This window comes from Platalea leucorodia (genome assembly GCF_965183815.1).
Source record: "Platalea leucorodia genome assembly, chromosome: 1".
In the NCBI taxonomy this organism is placed as follows: Eukaryota; Metazoa; Chordata; class Aves; order Pelecaniformes; family Threskiornithidae; genus Platalea; species Platalea leucorodia.
This window is the reverse complement of record NC_138823.1, coordinates 145,035,394-145,052,334: the sequence shown is the minus strand read 5'-3', so window position 1 is coordinate 145,052,334 and position 16,941 is coordinate 145,035,394. Positions and strand designations below refer to the sequence as shown.

The window sequence follows — 16,941 nt, the reverse complement described above, 5'->3', positions numbered from 1 at the left end:
CAGCAGGACAGCTGGTTTGCTTACATTGGGTAGGTTCATGATGAAGTCATAAGCATTCGCTTCCTTGGTAGCTTTTTCAATGTCTTGCATGGTGACGTCCTCACGGCCATAACGAATATTTTCTGCAATAGTAGTAGCAAAGAGCACGGGCTCCTGATTCACCACACCAATAATCTCCCGCAGATACCTTACGTTTAAGGTCTTAATATCCTGCCCATCAATGGTAACCTAAACAAAGGGAAGCAGACAAAAATTGTTTACTAAGTGTTTTGGTCAAGAAACTTCTCTCCCCAGGTTGGCACGTGCCTTTTTAGGGGAGACTTTACTGTGCCATCGGAACAAGGGCAGTGAGGCCAGAACTAGACTTCCAACAACTGTGACACGCACAGCAGTCGTCTCACTTGAGGTATCTTACCGTGCCTTCCTTGGGATCGTAAAATCTCTGGATGAGCTGAACAGTTGTACTTTTCCCACAGCCACTGCCACCAACCAGGGCCACTGTCTGGCCACAACTAACCTTGAGATTCAAGCCCTTCAGTATCTGTGCATATAAGAAAAGTAACCAAAAACGTAACAGTATGTGAAAATGTCAGTGTAATTTGAAGAAACTCTAAAGACTACAATAAAATATCTTTCATATTTATAGCAGAATCTGGTACAAAATAAAATTTATAAACACGTGAGTTTTAATTTTGGATAACTAATGTCTTCAGCTTAATTTCTTCATATTTACATCACAATTGGTCTAATATCAATGTATTATACAACACACTTCACAATTACCCATATCATGAATCAGCTCATATGACAAAATAATAATAATATGATTACTACCCACAACTAAAATACAATATAGAAAAAATATGACACAATATTTCTGTATTATGTTCCCTCACCTTTTTCTTTAATGCACCATGCAAACTACAGGAAAACTATTGTACACTAAAAGTCATGGTTAAAAGTGACAGAATACACTCTACATTGTTTTGGAGGGAAAGTCATTTTAGTAGCCTTCAGGTGTCCTTAGTTTTTCTCCTTTTGATTAGAATTGCCAGTGGGGCTTCCTTACAATAGTGACATTTCATTGCACGGTATATAACCTTTTTGTACTAGTCAGCATAAAATATAGCATTTCACAACCATGGAAGATGATACAAAATTTTACCTTCCTTGGGACTCTTACAAATGGTAAATGTAGCTCTTTGGTGCTATGTAATTGCTCTTTCATTTTATTTTCAAGAATGTAACTTGTCTTGGGCTGTGTAGTGGGGCTGAAGAACAGACACACAGTTAGCATGTCCATGCCATGTGTATTTAATTTTGCCCACCTTTCTGCTTAACCTGATCACCTGAGTAGTAAGAAGATACAACAACAGGAAAAAAGGAATAAAGTGTTTTTGTTTCTACTTTACATGACAGAAGGTATACAGGAGTCTGTACAGCTTTCACTACTTTGCACAAATTCTGTGGTTGGAAATGTATATTGAAATGGAGAGAAGCATATTTTTTGCTAATTAGTCTTCTAGAAGGACTAGGCTACAATGAACTATGCATACCTGAATGTCAGCATCTGCATCATGGCTAAGTGCATTTTTAGATCAAAAGAAGAGGTCCAACATAAGTAATAACAATTGAAAATTTATGAAGCAGCCTTATTTAATCTTCTGGTCATAATGCTATAGATTATTTAGTCTATAGACCTTGTACAGAACAATTCAAACAAATCTAATGTAAATAAAGTAGCAAATAGAAGTTGATCTAAAACCTCTGTGTTACCACTGATTTCCGTGGACTATTGATCAGAACCCTTTTTCTATACCCAAATAAAATCCATAATTAAATCCATTTAGGCTGTTTCTCACAACTTAAAGCAAACAGAGAAGAGAGAGTAAGAACAGCAAGAAAATCAGTCTAGTGAGTCAGGAAGTAACTTGCAGTCTTCATCATGCCTCTCAGTTACTTTGCTGCACTTAAATCCTGTTGAAAATAAGAGTTAAGTTGAAGTCAGGTAGATTAAACTTAGGCAGAAATGAACTACCTTGAGTTATTTCACCTCCTCACTTTTCTCTTTACTATAATTGATGAAATACTTACTAATGTTTGGTGTAGCCTTAACTTCCTATAATTATTATCTCTGAAACCACGGGGGAGAAATCTCTATGCATATCATACCTTTATAAACTTATAAAATAACCCACTGAGATCAATAGTTGTCTTTTCATCTATGTTTCTATATGAAGAAAAATCAAGCACATTCCCTTCATTCACTTTCTTGATAGAAGGAAAAGGCAAAATATTTCACATATTTATGAGTAAAAATGCCTTAAAAGAAAGCCCTGTGTCTTTCCTTTCTGCCTATCGGAAGTAAGAAAGATCCTTTTATCAAGGTCAGTGATTTTCTGTTAAGGTAAGTGTTGTGGTTTAACCCCAGTGAGCAACTGAGCACCACACAGCTGTCCGCTCACCCTCCCCGCCCTTCAGTGGGATGGGGGAGAGAATTGGAAAAAAAAGTAAAACCTGTGGGTTGAGATAAAGACAATTTAATAGGACAGCAGAGGAAGGGGGGTGAAAAAAAAAAAAGATAAAAGAATATACAAAACAATTGATGCACAATGCAATTGTTCACCACCTGCTGACCAATGCCCAGCCAGTCCCTGAGCAGCAATTGCTGCCCCCGGGCCATCTCCCCCCAGTTTATATACTGAGCATGACGTCATATGGTACGGAATCACCCTTTGGCCAGGCTGGGTCAGCTGTCCTGGCTCTGCCCCCTGCCACCCCCAGCTTCTGGTGCAGCTGGCAGAACATGGGAAGCTGAAAAGTCCTTGACCAGTGTAAGCACAGCTTAGCAACAACTAAAATATCAGTGTGTTATCAACCTTATTCTCATACTAAATCCAAACCACAGCACTATGCCAGCTACTAAGAAAATTAACTCTATCCCAGCTGAAACTAGGACAGCAGGGAAGGGAAGAGTTACATAGTGCAAAGACACTCTTCATGAAAATATTTTCAGAAATAATTTAAATGTCTTCCACCTCCACTGCATTAAGACTCTGGATTTGTGACAGTGCTTTAAAAGCAAACCTTTTCTCTGTCTGGACAGACAAATACAGATTCTGATCTCTATTCCATATATAACAAGTCCTTGCTGGATCTGCTTTCTTTAACTGGTTGAGATAAAGTCTTAACAGAGCTGCATTGCAGGTACTTTTGAAACCCACTATCTCATTATTATTACTATACACAAACACGTGGTTAGATGCATAAATTTAGATTCTGATAGCAATAAATCTTTAAGTTTTATTGCATAGCCACACTGACTATAGCTTTAGACAGAAAATTATTTAGAAACTTAACATGTTTAGCTAAGGTGTAAATAATTCCAGCTAAAATCACTGTGATGGCAACGTCATATTATATAAATTAGAGAATCAATTTGGAATTCTTATATTTGCAACAAAATTTTATTTATGTGACTTTTTTTTCCCAACAAATGATCCACATGGTTAGCTGTAATATTTTTAAAGTTTCATTTACAGTACCTCAACATCTGGTCTGGATGGATAATTGAAGTAAACATTTTGGAATTCCAAGTTCCCTTTAATGTGGTCTGGCTTGTAACCTGTTTCTGAATAACTGTCAATTTGAGGTTCCTGTGCAAAATAAATAAAAAAAACCAAACAAAACCACAAAACTTATTTCGTAATGATCTTTTCATAAAGAAGTCCTAGAGTGCACCATTAATCTGAAACATGTAAATTGCATGATGTTTTGCTGCCTCTTTAATACATTGACTTTTTTGGCAATTGAAGTACATATCCATGTTACTAGGTTGTGTTTTATTGATTTGCCGGCACTCACGCTACTGGTGGTGCCACTGATACCTCGAAACCTATGTTCATACACCTACATCGGCTGTAATCACGTATCTGTATAGCACCACAGACGTGCCCTTCGTGATAAAAACATCAGAGGACACCTCCAACACCAAGTGGTTCAGAGATCCAGTACTTGCCTTTGAAGCAAGAACTGATAACTCAAGAAGAGGAAATGACTAATAATTACACATTCTATCTGCTTTTATATTTCTGCTTATTTTACACACTGTTATTTACTCTTACTAGTTTCATACCCATAAATAGTGCCTGTATTTTAAAAAGAAGGGTCTCTCAATTTTGAAATGAGAGTTAGGGCAAAGATACTCACATTGTCTATGATATTAAAGATTGCATAGGCAGCTCCTCTTGCACTAGCAAATGCCTCTATGCTTGGAGCAGTCTGTCCGATACTGAAAGCTCCAATCAATACAGAGAAAAAGACCTGAAAGAAATGTTTATGGTGACATATATCAATTCTTATTTAAGCAAATAATTACATTTATTTATTTACATTAGTTATCTTTGTGTCAGGAGGCTCCATGCCTGTTAACTGAAGCTTAAGGAATCTTGAATTAAAGAAAAAATGAAAGGGTCTCTCTTAAACAGAGAATAACATTAAGAAAAGGGCTTTTTAAGATTCAGCTGAGAACTGAGTTCCTGCACAATGTGAATGTTGCAAACATATTGACAAGAAGTGAAAAAGTGACTGAGACCTGCAAAATCTATGCCAAAAAATGTATAATTACACTTGATGTCTCAGGATTTATTGTACTAATTCATTCTTTGGCAAAAGATGTTCCAAAGATCAGAAATTATATTGCATATCTTCCAGTGGAACAAAGACAGATATGCAAAGCACTATCATTCTGCTTTCAAAGTGACAGTGAAATAGAAGTATACAAATCCAACTTCTCCATCACAAAGTAATAAAGGGTCCCTCTGCTGGAATGAAAGAGGGTGAGTGCAACCCAACAAGAAAAAACAGAAAGAGAAAAAATATATTTTCTCAGAGAAGCACAGTTTATTGCCTTCAGCTAGTATCAAAACAAAAGTAATAAAAACGCACTGCTCAAAGAGAGATCATAACAGCCATAGTATGTCAGAGCAAAGGTCCATCACACCCATCATCTTTTCTCCAACAGTGTTCATTCACAGATATGATACCTAATAAGGCAACACCATCCCATTCATGTTACAAAAACACCATTCCCATGAACTACAACACAGAAAAGAGAAATTGCATACACTTCGAACTGAAAAAATTACACACAAGGGCATGACCCTCACTGGGATGTTCTGTATGCCAGACTGCCTTTAAAAAAAAATAGGCAGGTTCAAAAGAGCCAGTAACACATATCAGAGCCATTTTTCGCAAACTTCAGTGATTCATAAATAAAACAAAACAAGTAGTTTAAAAAAGATATAGCTATATACATATGGTCTCCTGGATGGGTTTCATCATGGTTAACAAAGTTATTCTTCTTACCATATTTGTTTGATATCTCATACAAAATTAGAATGGTTGGCACATCAAGAGAAGAATTTAAGTTGTGACTTATGAGTTATGGTTTTCTTCCTTTGGTTAGATGGTGACATATTTCTTAGTCACAAGTATCTTTTTCTCCCCCTCGATTTCTAAAAATACTGAGAAGTGATTCCAAGCTCTTATGGTGCAAAACATAAGAATAGTTTCAATAAAATGATCTACTTAGACCGCACGAGAGCTAAAAAAATAGTATTTGCTTCTGCATCCTGAAAATGTATTCAGCCCCACAAATCTGAAAACAAATAGCAACTGGGAAGGGTACTGTACTTCAGTTTTTGATTGAACTGTTTCTATATAGGTCAGATCTTATGGAAGTCAAAAAAGATGTAGAAACAGTTGAAAATAATATATGTTTTATTTGGCTTCATGTAGATTTTGAGATACTATAGAAACAATATGTAGACTTCTGCAGTGAGAATCTTTTTGTTAAGAAGGGGGGATGCTATTTTGCTGATTTGGGCACATAATTCTTATTAAACTCAAAGAAGTTCCCAATATACACTTTAATGTATTCTCTTTAGTATTTCTGACTATTATTGGGAATTTACTCATTAATACTTACTGTAAGAACATTGCCAATAGTGTAATCATCAGTTAAGACCAAGGTGGTTCCATACCAGAAGGCCAGCGCATATGATGCGTATATCAGTAAGAAAGCAACACCCATAGAAATATTAGCTGTAATAGCCTTTTTTATTCCAATCCGTTTAGCATATTCTAAATTTTTATGGTATCTGGAAGAAAGACAGAAGTTCAAAATAGACTCAGACTTGTACCATGGCACACAGCAGCAAAAGCTCTGTGGATGAATTAGAAAAAGAACACTCACAAAGTGCAACAAGATATATAAAATATATAACCCTAAGACTATACAAAGGTAAGCCTGGTAGGCAGGTACAGAGACTTTAAAGTAACTTCTAAAAAGGCCAACATCAGTCAACCTGGTATATAGAAAAAAAAGGGCACTGCAGATCAGGGACTGGTATTCAAGTTCCTTAAACAACCTGCAGGTCAGTGAACTTTGATCATGAACTATTCATGACAGGTTTTGAGATTATAACTGTTACCTTAAGATAAAAGGTTAAAATATATCACAAGAATGATGTTTTACAGTATAGTAGAAATAGAGATATTGTTTATTAGTACCTTCACAACAACTACTGAGTAATCAGATTATCAAGGATACTATCTTCTCATGGCACAGCCTTTTTTTTTGTCTAAAGCTCTCACTGTGTGATGTTTAAAGTAGTTTGTACACTTTATAGAGTAGAGACAACATATCATCTTATTTTGTCATTTTCTAGAAAAATAACTAATTGTCTTTCAACATGTAGTGAAACTTATAGTAGCCTGTAACAATTTCCCATTACCTAAAAACGCAGGAAGCACAAGACTTACTTGTTTTGACAGACTTTCAACAGCAAAGATGCAAGAAAATTTCAAACCATCTGAAGCAAGTACTTCAAAATCAGCTGATGAAAGCAAACATTGCTCTTACCTTTTAATTTCTTTTTCCTGTCCTCCAAAAGCTATTACAGTACGGACTGCTGCCAGAACTTCCTCTGCAACAGCACCTGCTTTTGCATATGCAGCTTGCTCTTTGTCAGTGAAAGCAGAGAGAACCTAATACAGGATTAAATATTTTAACTTAAGAAAAACAGAATGAGCTCAAGCACTTCATAATGGCTTTTATCACAGTTACTTTCTTCCAATATGAAGCCTTTTGATTATATTATGTATGAGTGCAGAATGTTCAATATCAAAATCCTTAAGTATATTATGAGTTCAATCAACTAATTCAACATTACCCATTCTCAACGACTAAGGGCTGGATTTTTCACTCTACTTTCACCTAGTGCAGGACATCATTAGATGACTAATACTGGAGCTGGTGTGGTTCTCCCCAGGCAGATATCTTTGGCTCATTCTCATCTCTGGCTACCTTAGCCACAGGTCTCTATACCTTACATTAATTGCACACAGTCCATGAAGACCCTTAGCCAGTAGACATATATAGCACATGCTTCTCTACTCCTATTTTTTTCTGCAATATACTCACTCAGGACAGAGAAGGCTTATATGATCTTTGAAATATAAGGAGAATAAAATATTATAAAAATCTGAAGGCTTCCAAACTACAAATGTAAGCCACTCCAATCCCATGGTAATTTAGTACTTTTCTCACCTAAGTTTGTCTAAAATTTTTTACCAAAGCTGTTAATAACTCTGAAAAGAAACTCTGTGTCTGAGACCAAGGTTTGGTCTAATTTATTCACTTATTTTTCAGGAGGTGTAATCATTCCTTTCAACAGACCAAGTACTCATGTAGATGAAGTTTAACCATTATAGATGTGGATTCTACTCATATATCTTACTTCTTTTTCTATATAAAAATATGCTATATTGGCAGAAATAGCTTCAAATCAAACAAGTCTGTCCAATCTACAGGAATTATATTCTTCAAACTACATGAGGGTACTTATATACAGTTCATCTAAGAGCTTATGTACATTGATGCTGTCTAAAGCTATAATTGTTCTAAGCAATACATTCTGGCAGTAAGAATTACAGACATGTAAATTTACTTCATTATCTCTCATTAATATAAAACCTGATATTGAATGTATGTTAACCTACCTTTGCCCAGATTGCTGCTGAAAGTCCCAGGACAGGACTGACAGCTAGTATGACAAGGGTTAATTTCCATCCTCTTATGAGACCAACAATAAATCCTGTTACAAATGTTGTTATTGATTGAACAAGCAATCCAATTTTGTCACCTATTCCTTCATTAATCTTGGAGACATCACTGAAAAACAAATTACATCCAGACAGGAAGGAAAATGTAGAAAGCACAAGAAAGTTTTTCAGTTTTGTTACATGGGCATCTGTGTAGAGGAAAATCTTTATTATTCAATTTCTTCCAAACAACAGTTTGCTTCAAGATAAAGCACTATATAGTGTGGTCAAGGAAAATTCCATATTTCTTGTGAAAATGTAATGCTATAAACCTGTTTTTGTCTGAAACGGTTGAAATTCTGCCAACAGTGCAAAGTTACTCTCACTTTCTTAATTCCAAATTTTTGATCCGTTTGGAAACTGTGGGTTATCTGGAAAGAAAAGATAAAGCCTTTCATGTAGGCAAAGGGAAAGGAATAGCTTGTTATGAAGTTAAAGCCGTTCACACTACTGGGGTCAGTCGGCACCTTACTCAGTCCTCAGTGTGCACAGAAATGAACTATATTTTCTCTTTGTGGGGGTAATCTCATAGGCTGGGCTTTAGTCATCCTCAGAGTTCAAGGGAACTTATCAAAATGCTTTTCTGATATCCTTGTGACAGTCCAGTATCAGAGGTATTAGAAGTTTGGTCTCTGAGACTCTCCATGAGAAAACTTAAAAACTTCATTTGACAATGAAATAGTTCAATTTAATTTCACAGTGAAATTTCATAATTAAATAAATCCATTTAAAAATAAAAATTAAAAAAATTGTAACTCATACATGCTTAATAAGATAAAATAATATTGGGAAAGGTACAGTATACTTACTCTAGGAGACGAGTGTTAAGTTCTCCTACATCATTTACATCAAACCATCCAATTTCCTGTCTCATAATTGCATGGAAAAAATTTTCTCTAATTTTTTTTATTTGCCGGCCTGCTGCTAGGGTCCAAAATGAAGTTTGGATATAAGCAGCAAGAAGAACACCAGCTGCTATTGCAGAATAGTAGTATGCATATCTGAAAGAAAAAAAAAAAAAGGCAAGATTCTCTCAAATTATTTTTAATTACCTTGCTAGTCTGTATTTAGCTTGATGCTTCTTCTGTTTCAGACCTGAATTAGAGTATATATGTTCATACTAGAGTTTACACTTCCCTGTAAAACTTGCCAAGTTTTCTATGAGCAGTATTTAATATCAGTTTTCAGATATGCAATACATGAAACAAAGCTATTGTTAGACAGGAACTACTTTTTCTTTTTGTCAATATAGTATATATTTTCTCATAAGATTATTTTAGAACTATATTTTAGATACAATACCCTTTTCACTTAAATGTGTCATTTCCCAAAACTCCGTAACATTTTTGTTTTAACACATATAGGCAGACCTAATCATATATACCTATATTCACACACACCTTTACATAATACAACATGCCTGTCTATATAAATATATATATGCATGGATGTTTTAAATATTTCCTGATTTGAGAATATAGCATTACTATATATACATCTATTGCAAGAAAATGCTGTTAGATCAAAAATTATTTTGCTCTCTATTTTATTCATAACTAATAATTTACTTTTAAATTAATTCAGCTCTGTGCTATGAGCAGGGTGTCAAATCAAAACCCAGGAGTGTGTGAACCACTATATTTCTCAAACTTGAACTGAATTTGAGCCACAGTTTTAAACTGTTCAAACAGAATCAAATCAGATTTGATTTGATTCCAAATTGACATCAGACTCAGTTACAGGTGAACTTAAACCAGAACTAAACCAGAAAAATGTAACTGAACTGATTCCCTGTTTGTAAAACATGACCAAAACCAATGGTTAAATATTCATGGTGTATATTACATGCAATTGTAAGACTACTGCTTCTATATAAAAGTAAATAATTAGCAAAAAGCTTTAAAACTCTTAGGACTTCCACTCACAAGTAGTAAGTTATGCATACTGATTCATTAGAACTGTAGCATGAAACTTGGCAGGAGCAAATTGCAGGAATCTGTGTGCAAATGGTCTTCTAAAAAAGGAGAGAATGGCTTTATAAATGAAATTTTTCAAATTTTAATCCAGTCTTTTTTGTGGCTAAGATACCATACAGTTTAGTCAGAGACTTTGGAACTATACTCATTATGAAATGAACTTTATCTAAACTGTCTAATAAAAATGGCTTAATGCCTAAATGAATGCTGGTTAGTTGAATATTGACTTTGATCATCTTCAGCTCCATTAAAACTCTACACAGAAACCACCAAACTAAAACCAAGAACACTGCTTCAAAATTCAGCAGTAATTACTTTAGACAATTACTTTATGATGTTACCTCACTTCAAATAATTGTTTTATGCTTGGACTTTGTTTCATGACACATTGTATCAAAAGGGACTGATATCTTTTCCAGATTCCATGCTGATGAAATATATTCTGTAAATTCACTGCTGAAACTTAACAGAGAGTAAATGTTCACTGCATTGTAAAATAATGGTTCTTTTTCTTTTGAGAAATAGTTGGGTTTTAGGCAAACTGTTGTTTGAGTAACAAACACAACCAAGTTCACATGTATAGTTCAGTACCTGAACACACCTGTGTGAGAACTTTGTCTTTGTTAAGTTTTTCTTACTACTTGACCTGCTGGCAGACGTTCTTAGAGAAACAAGGGGTAGGTACAAACAGCTGCTTCTTCAAACCAGTGAACACACTAACTCAAGGCTCTATCTAGAAACTTTAGAAAAGAGAACCAGTTCCTGTGCTGCTAGTAAGTAATATATTCCTCATTCAACAATTTGTTTTTAAAGAGAAACTTGTGCTGCTTTTTATTCATACTTGTATTTCAGAGTTACTGTCTAAAAGACAAGGTGTCATGCCCGATATTAATAAAAGATCTCACTCAAACAGACCATATCTCAGGGTCATGAGAACAGGCAGTACTCAACATTTAGATGTTGAAGTAGATCGATATTCACATTTACATTTCCTTTGTGTCAGTTTGTCTGTTTTCCTGTACTCTTTGTTCTTTAAGCAGTAGTGACTCCTAGACAATAGCTCACCGAGGACAACGGGAAGATTCCTATTATTTTTAGTTGAGATGATGTGATATGAGTTCAGAGATTAAAAGAACTCCAAACCATTAATCAAAAATAGTTCTGATTGGTTGTTGGTCTAAAAGACTTATAAACGACACATTGATTTGCACACTACTCTTAGGCTATAAGAGGCAGTAATACCTTGTGTAATTCTAGTACATCCTGCCATTAAAATACAGGTTAGATATGCTTGAGTATAAAAAAAAATAAAATATGTTGATTTTACAGCTGTGTCATTACTTTCATTTCAAAGTGGAAATGAAAACACAAACATCTTTAAAATTAAGAGAAATTAATAACAGCAAGTGATACAGTGTTAAAGGCAATCCGACCATAAGACCACTTACTAGAAAGAGATAATTAAACAGGTAGGAATATAGAGAATAATTAACTGCTGTAGAGAAAATAAATTGAGTATTTTTTACATTTGCAAGAATAACGGAACACTCAAAATTATCTAATTTTACATTTTAACAGGAATTGCTGCTTATACGACACTTCATAAAACTATTGGACTTGTCAAAATACATGCTGGAGACTAAGAGCTTAGTAAGTTTCAGAAAAGGAATTCTATAATTGCATATGTAGTAAGCACAACTATTTTTAAAGTTCCCTTACAATAAACATAAGACAGACTTTAAAAATGTTGTGCAACTAGGCATCAGGTATTTACTAAACATAGAACAGTTAGGGTAGCTTCACCCAGGCACAAATTATTTTGTTCTGCAATTTTGCCTTCAAATTTGCTTTCAAATCACTGAGCACAAGGATATTCCACTGAAGGTGTGTATGCATTACTTGCATTCATGTCAGAGACTGACAGAAATGTTGCTGGAGCAAGAAACTCTGTGTGCCCATACTCTCTTATAAAACATAATGGCCAGTTCCCTGCCAGTTCATTCTCATTACATATGAGTTCTGCATTTCTAAGTAACAGTCTTTTTCCTAACTAGCACTTGCTCATTTATTTTAGGGTAAAGAACTTTTTTTTTGGTGTAAATAGATTTTTTTAAATTAGAAACTTAACTACTTAGTCTAAATGATCTGTAAGTTTACAGTCCACTGTTACCAGAAGTGATAATGCACTTCAATACAAAACAGCAAGAGTTACTAGAGCGAATGCCTTATCTCCTCCTCTTCAGAAAAGACAATTGCCTTGAAGACCACATTAGCAGTCCTGAGATGTCAGATGTTTTTCAATACCTAATGAGGAACAGACTTCAACTTGAAGAAAAGAAGGTGAAGTGGTACAAGAAATTGCACATGGCCTTTAGACATCTTGCATAAATCAAGTCTATGGACAGTGGTTGATAAAGTCCCTTGACAAAATACATCTTTTGGCAGCTGATATTTCTCCTTACTTGACCTTTTCTTTATGAAGCTTTGTAGCAGAAGCACCTCCTGACTATTGTCATCTGCCATTGCCAGCTCTTGAATGCTAGATTTAAGGTTGCATATAATCTAACTCTATTTTCTGTAGTCCAGATAGTTTACTTGAACTTGCTGCTTTGGCAGCAAAGTAGGTACTATCTAGCAAGTTTAATTCTGCTTTTTATCAGTGAATCACCATAGCTCAATGAATCAATGAATGATAATCAATATAATTTTTTAGCATAACAGTTACTCTTTATAAATTCAGAGGAAGAGAAGGAAGAAGGAAGGAAATGCAGGTGGCATAGGGACGCAGAACACCCCTGAAAAGGGGGTGGGATGGGTAAGAGCAAGAGATTACAGGGAAGTTGTTGGGAATGGCTGGGGATGTTCAAGAATCCTCCCAATGCCTCCAATAATCTCGTGCAAATCTTTAGTTACATACATTATTCAGTCAACCATTGCTTTTACGTTGTTTAAAGTATGCAAAACATCTGTGGGAGAAGAATGACTTGACTAGAAATGTGTGCCTACATTAAAAAAAGAAGAGGAGATTTCAATTTCTAATTACCTTGTCATATCTTCTTCCAGCTTGCCAAGAAAATCTAAAGAGGAATTCACTGCAGAAATGTTTTCTTAGAAAGGAAGAAAAGAGTAAATATGTTTAATAGAGCAAGTTTTAACAAATTTGTTTTCCTGCATCCTGTTCAGCAAGTTTTGAGTTGCTACATCTCCTTTTGAATCAAGTTGATTTTAATGAAAGGAAGAGTGTGACGATTTCAGGCTTCTACCTATTCAAAAACAATGATTATACTAATATAAGGTTAGTCATAACTCCACTGACTACAAAACTACATCAGTACAATTTGAGATTAAAAGGTCCTCCTGAGCATTCATTAAATGCACAGTTTGGTTTTTCCTTTTTTGAAAACATAGGGCATTTGTATAATGCCAAAACCCATTAAAAATACAGGCCTAGACATTGACATCAAATCAGTAACTGTGGATAGCTTAACCCATTATGAAAACATTGGCTGTAACGTTGGTGTTGGCCCTAAAATTTTACTGCCCCACACGAGAACTTAGTGACAAGTGTTTTGAGAAAACTACAGCTTCAGCATTTTGCATTGCACCATAAAAATCTGATCAATTTATTATACTTGGGAAAGAGTAAGCCACAAATTACTTGTTCTGATAAAGGCAATATGCCCATGTTTCTGTCTTATAGCAGCATAACAAGAGCAAAAATGGATGCAGGACAGAAAATAGTCACATCCTTTATTTTTTTCTGTATCACCATAGACTTTTATTAAAATGTTTAATGAATTTTTATTAGATAATATTTCAGGCAACAAGCCTGTTCACAAGTTTAACATCTAATGTGTGAGTTCAGAGGACAACGTAATCTGGTCTAATTGTGAGTTGATACCAAAATGACAGTATCACTCCTCCCTCTTGTATCCAGCAGTGCATGCCTGCCCTCCTTTGTGTTTGACTTCATACTTCTGATTCAGCAAATGAGGCTATTCAACAAATTGATCCAAAAGAAAATTAGTACTTTTATTTTTGGTAGCAAATTTTCTGCGTAGGAGATGGAAACCCAGCCTCTTTCTATTTATCACAGCCACAGTTAAACATGATTTGTTGAATGTGCACTGTAGTGGATAATTTGAAAAAAATAAAAATAAAACCTACTAATGCAGAAACTAAGAATTAGGAGCAAAAAAAATTCCATAATGTATCTATCTCTATTACAGCAAACACAAAAGTTACTAATTTGCATCATAGTATAGTAGCAAGTTGGGGTTTCTGACATCAATATCTCCTGTCAAGATGCTTGAATCTCCCTGGCTCTTTTCCAAATATGAGCCATTGTTCTCTTCATAGCAGATATATTCTTACCTGGAAAATGTGAGTCTCCAGAAGCAACAAAGCTGTCAGTCATGTGACCAAAAATTACCATCGTAATAGGGAGACTGCTTCCATGGGCTATTGCCAGGAGAGTGCCTAGTATCATTAGTAATTTATCTGACCAATTGGAGTATCGAAACTGTGAGTGAGAAGAGAAATTAATTCTAACTGTGGTATTTGAATGCTAACACAATGTTATGTCTATAAAGTCAAGAAAGTAAAGAAAAAGCTATCAATTGTACACTTAGTGTCACAAAACTACAACTTTACCTGATTAGAAACTAAGTTTACAAAACAATTTAAATGTATAGGAATAAATCCTTCTGATATAAGCACTTTTATACTATAAACTCTCAAAAAACAGAGAAGTGTACTATTTTAATGCATCAATATCGGCACCTGGGTAAGAAAGGCCATGTGAAAAGGCATAAGAAATTCACCCTTTGTAAGTTTGCCATTTAAAGTTCAAATTATAAGAAATTTTAATGGCATGGTCATAATTAAGGCAACAATTACTTTTACTGTAAATTCATTTTTATGCAGTCAGAAAAACTGTTCCTAATGTACAATAGACATCAAAATGTACTGAAATCCTAAATAACTCTTGTCATTGAACTCAAAAAAGTTTGAGCTCATCTGTTACAAAATCATTGGCTTTATTCTGTACTGTAAAATACTAAGTTTACTGTTGTAAATTATAGTGGTATGATGTAACTGTACAAGTGCAAGCTGGTATAGCAAAGCAGAGAAATTGGGCATTGGCCAGCATAGTTTTATTTCTGTTGTTTGCCATGTCATTGCTGTGCATCATGCACACTAAACCTACAAAATATAAAACATTTCAGTATTACTAAAACAGGACCTAGGATTTACTTTGATTAAATATTAACAGATTGTCTTTTTTAAAATATATAGAGAATAAAAAAATTCTGGAATTTAAAGTACTTTTTAGTACACAATATTTAATTTAAAGTTTCATCAGTGCCATGGAGTTCATTCAGTCACCTGAGTCAGCAGTAAAGGGCAACTCCTAAGAATCCATATCAGTATATACTATATCCAATATTCTGCAGTATCAAAGTATCTGGTAGAGACAAGACCATATACGCAATGCTCTAACATAATTTTAACCATTTTTTATTTACACTTTGAAATGTGCATGTGTGTATATATACGTACACGTATAGAGAGATAATAAATCTTACCAGTGTAAGTGGGCTAACCATCTTAGCATTTTCTGCTTTCTTGTTCTTCTTCTTTTCCTTTCTTAAAAGGTATGATAGTTTTAGTGCATTTAAAAAGTGACATTTCACAGAAACAATATAATACATTAATGAAGTTCAATTAAAATATAATTATGAAATCATTTTACAGAAACAATTGTGTGTAAAATGAATACAATTTATTGAGCATTCCTGAGATGTTTCTATTTAAACCTCCAGGTATATAAGTAGCATCAGCTCCTGACTACTGTAAATTTAAGATCTTCCCAGTTCTCCCCTCTCAAGGCTGAAACAACACCAGCAAGGGCTGGTGGTTTCACTGTCTGATCAGGGAAGTTGTGAACTGAAGCGGTATATAGCTTTCAAAATGGGACAGAGGATGATAAATTATAAAATCAAATTTTTGCACATGGGGGATGGGAATAAATAAAATGTTCAAAGTATGTAAAATATTGATTCCCTGCCATACTAAAAATTTTAAGATAATTTTTAGCTGATGACATAACTGTATCCAAGATGTCCATTCCAACATCATTTCTGTCATATTTTAGAAATGTTTCTCAATAAACTGTAGTCAATACTGTGGACACTTAGTCCTTAAAAGACAAAAGGTCCTTCTGCACCAAATGAATGTGTCAATCAATGCTACTCTCAAGCTGATACAAAACTTTCTGTTATTAGGCTTTCCTGATAAAATAAAATAAAAAATGAAATTAAAAAAAAATATAAAATAAAATATAAAATAAGATAATGTAATCTTGTAAGCTGTAATACAGAATTTGTTTACAATGTTTAAGAATACTTACTGTTTGTCTTCAGATTCCAGACCCTGACTGGATGCAGTGATGTCATGACTATTTCCATCTGCAGTACGCTTCTGCTTCTTTTCATCTTCAGAACGCATTTTAAATTTATTTAAGATAGTTCCCTGTAAAATAATATACAACCGTTAAGCCAAGGACAGTAATCTCAATGACCATTTGTTTGAAAGAAAAAAAAATATACTTATTAAAATCGATAAAGTTATTAATGTCATACATTGCAAGTGAACCCTTGTAACGGGCAAGTATAAACACGTTGAAACAAGTCCAGATATTTGGAGTTTTCTTACAAACATCTACATTCTGTATTTGTATCTGTTTGAGAACTGTCCTTCATTTAATTTCATTTGAATGATATAAGCATTATATTTT

At 34.4% G+C, this 16,941-nt stretch overlaps 1 protein-coding gene across 2 annotated transcripts in view; it reads right to left on the bottom strand.

Moving 5' to 3' along the window:
* The window catches only part of LOC309602288 (ATP-dependent translocase ABCB1-like), a 44,593-nt gene extending 27,926 nt beyond the window's left edge, over positions 1-16,667 (bottom strand). The window contains exons 1-12 of one of the 2 annotated variants that reach the window (XM_082335741.1): positions 16,555-16,667; positions 15,731-15,791; positions 14,517-14,664; positions 13,186-13,249; positions 8,976-9,167; positions 8,065-8,236; positions 6,926-7,050; positions 5,990-6,161; positions 4,210-4,323; positions 3,546-3,656; positions 416-541; positions 25-228 (exon numbers count right to left, since the gene is read on the bottom strand). In XM_082335741.1, coding sequence (XP_082191867.1) covers positions 25-228; positions 416-541; positions 3,546-3,656; positions 4,210-4,323; positions 5,990-6,161; positions 6,926-7,050; positions 8,065-8,236; positions 8,976-9,167; positions 13,186-13,249; positions 14,517-14,664; positions 15,731-15,791; positions 16,555-16,652 — 1,587 coding nt within the window. In that variant the 5' untranslated portion in view covers positions 16,653-16,667. The remainder of the gene's footprint in view (positions 1-24; positions 229-415; positions 542-3,545; positions 3,657-4,209; positions 4,324-5,989; positions 6,162-6,925; positions 7,051-8,064; positions 8,237-8,975; positions 9,168-13,185; positions 13,250-14,516; positions 14,665-15,730; positions 15,792-16,554) is intronic. The other variant, XM_082335742.1, reaches the window with a different exon arrangement.
* Between the last annotated feature and the right edge of the window lie 274 nt (positions 16,668-16,941).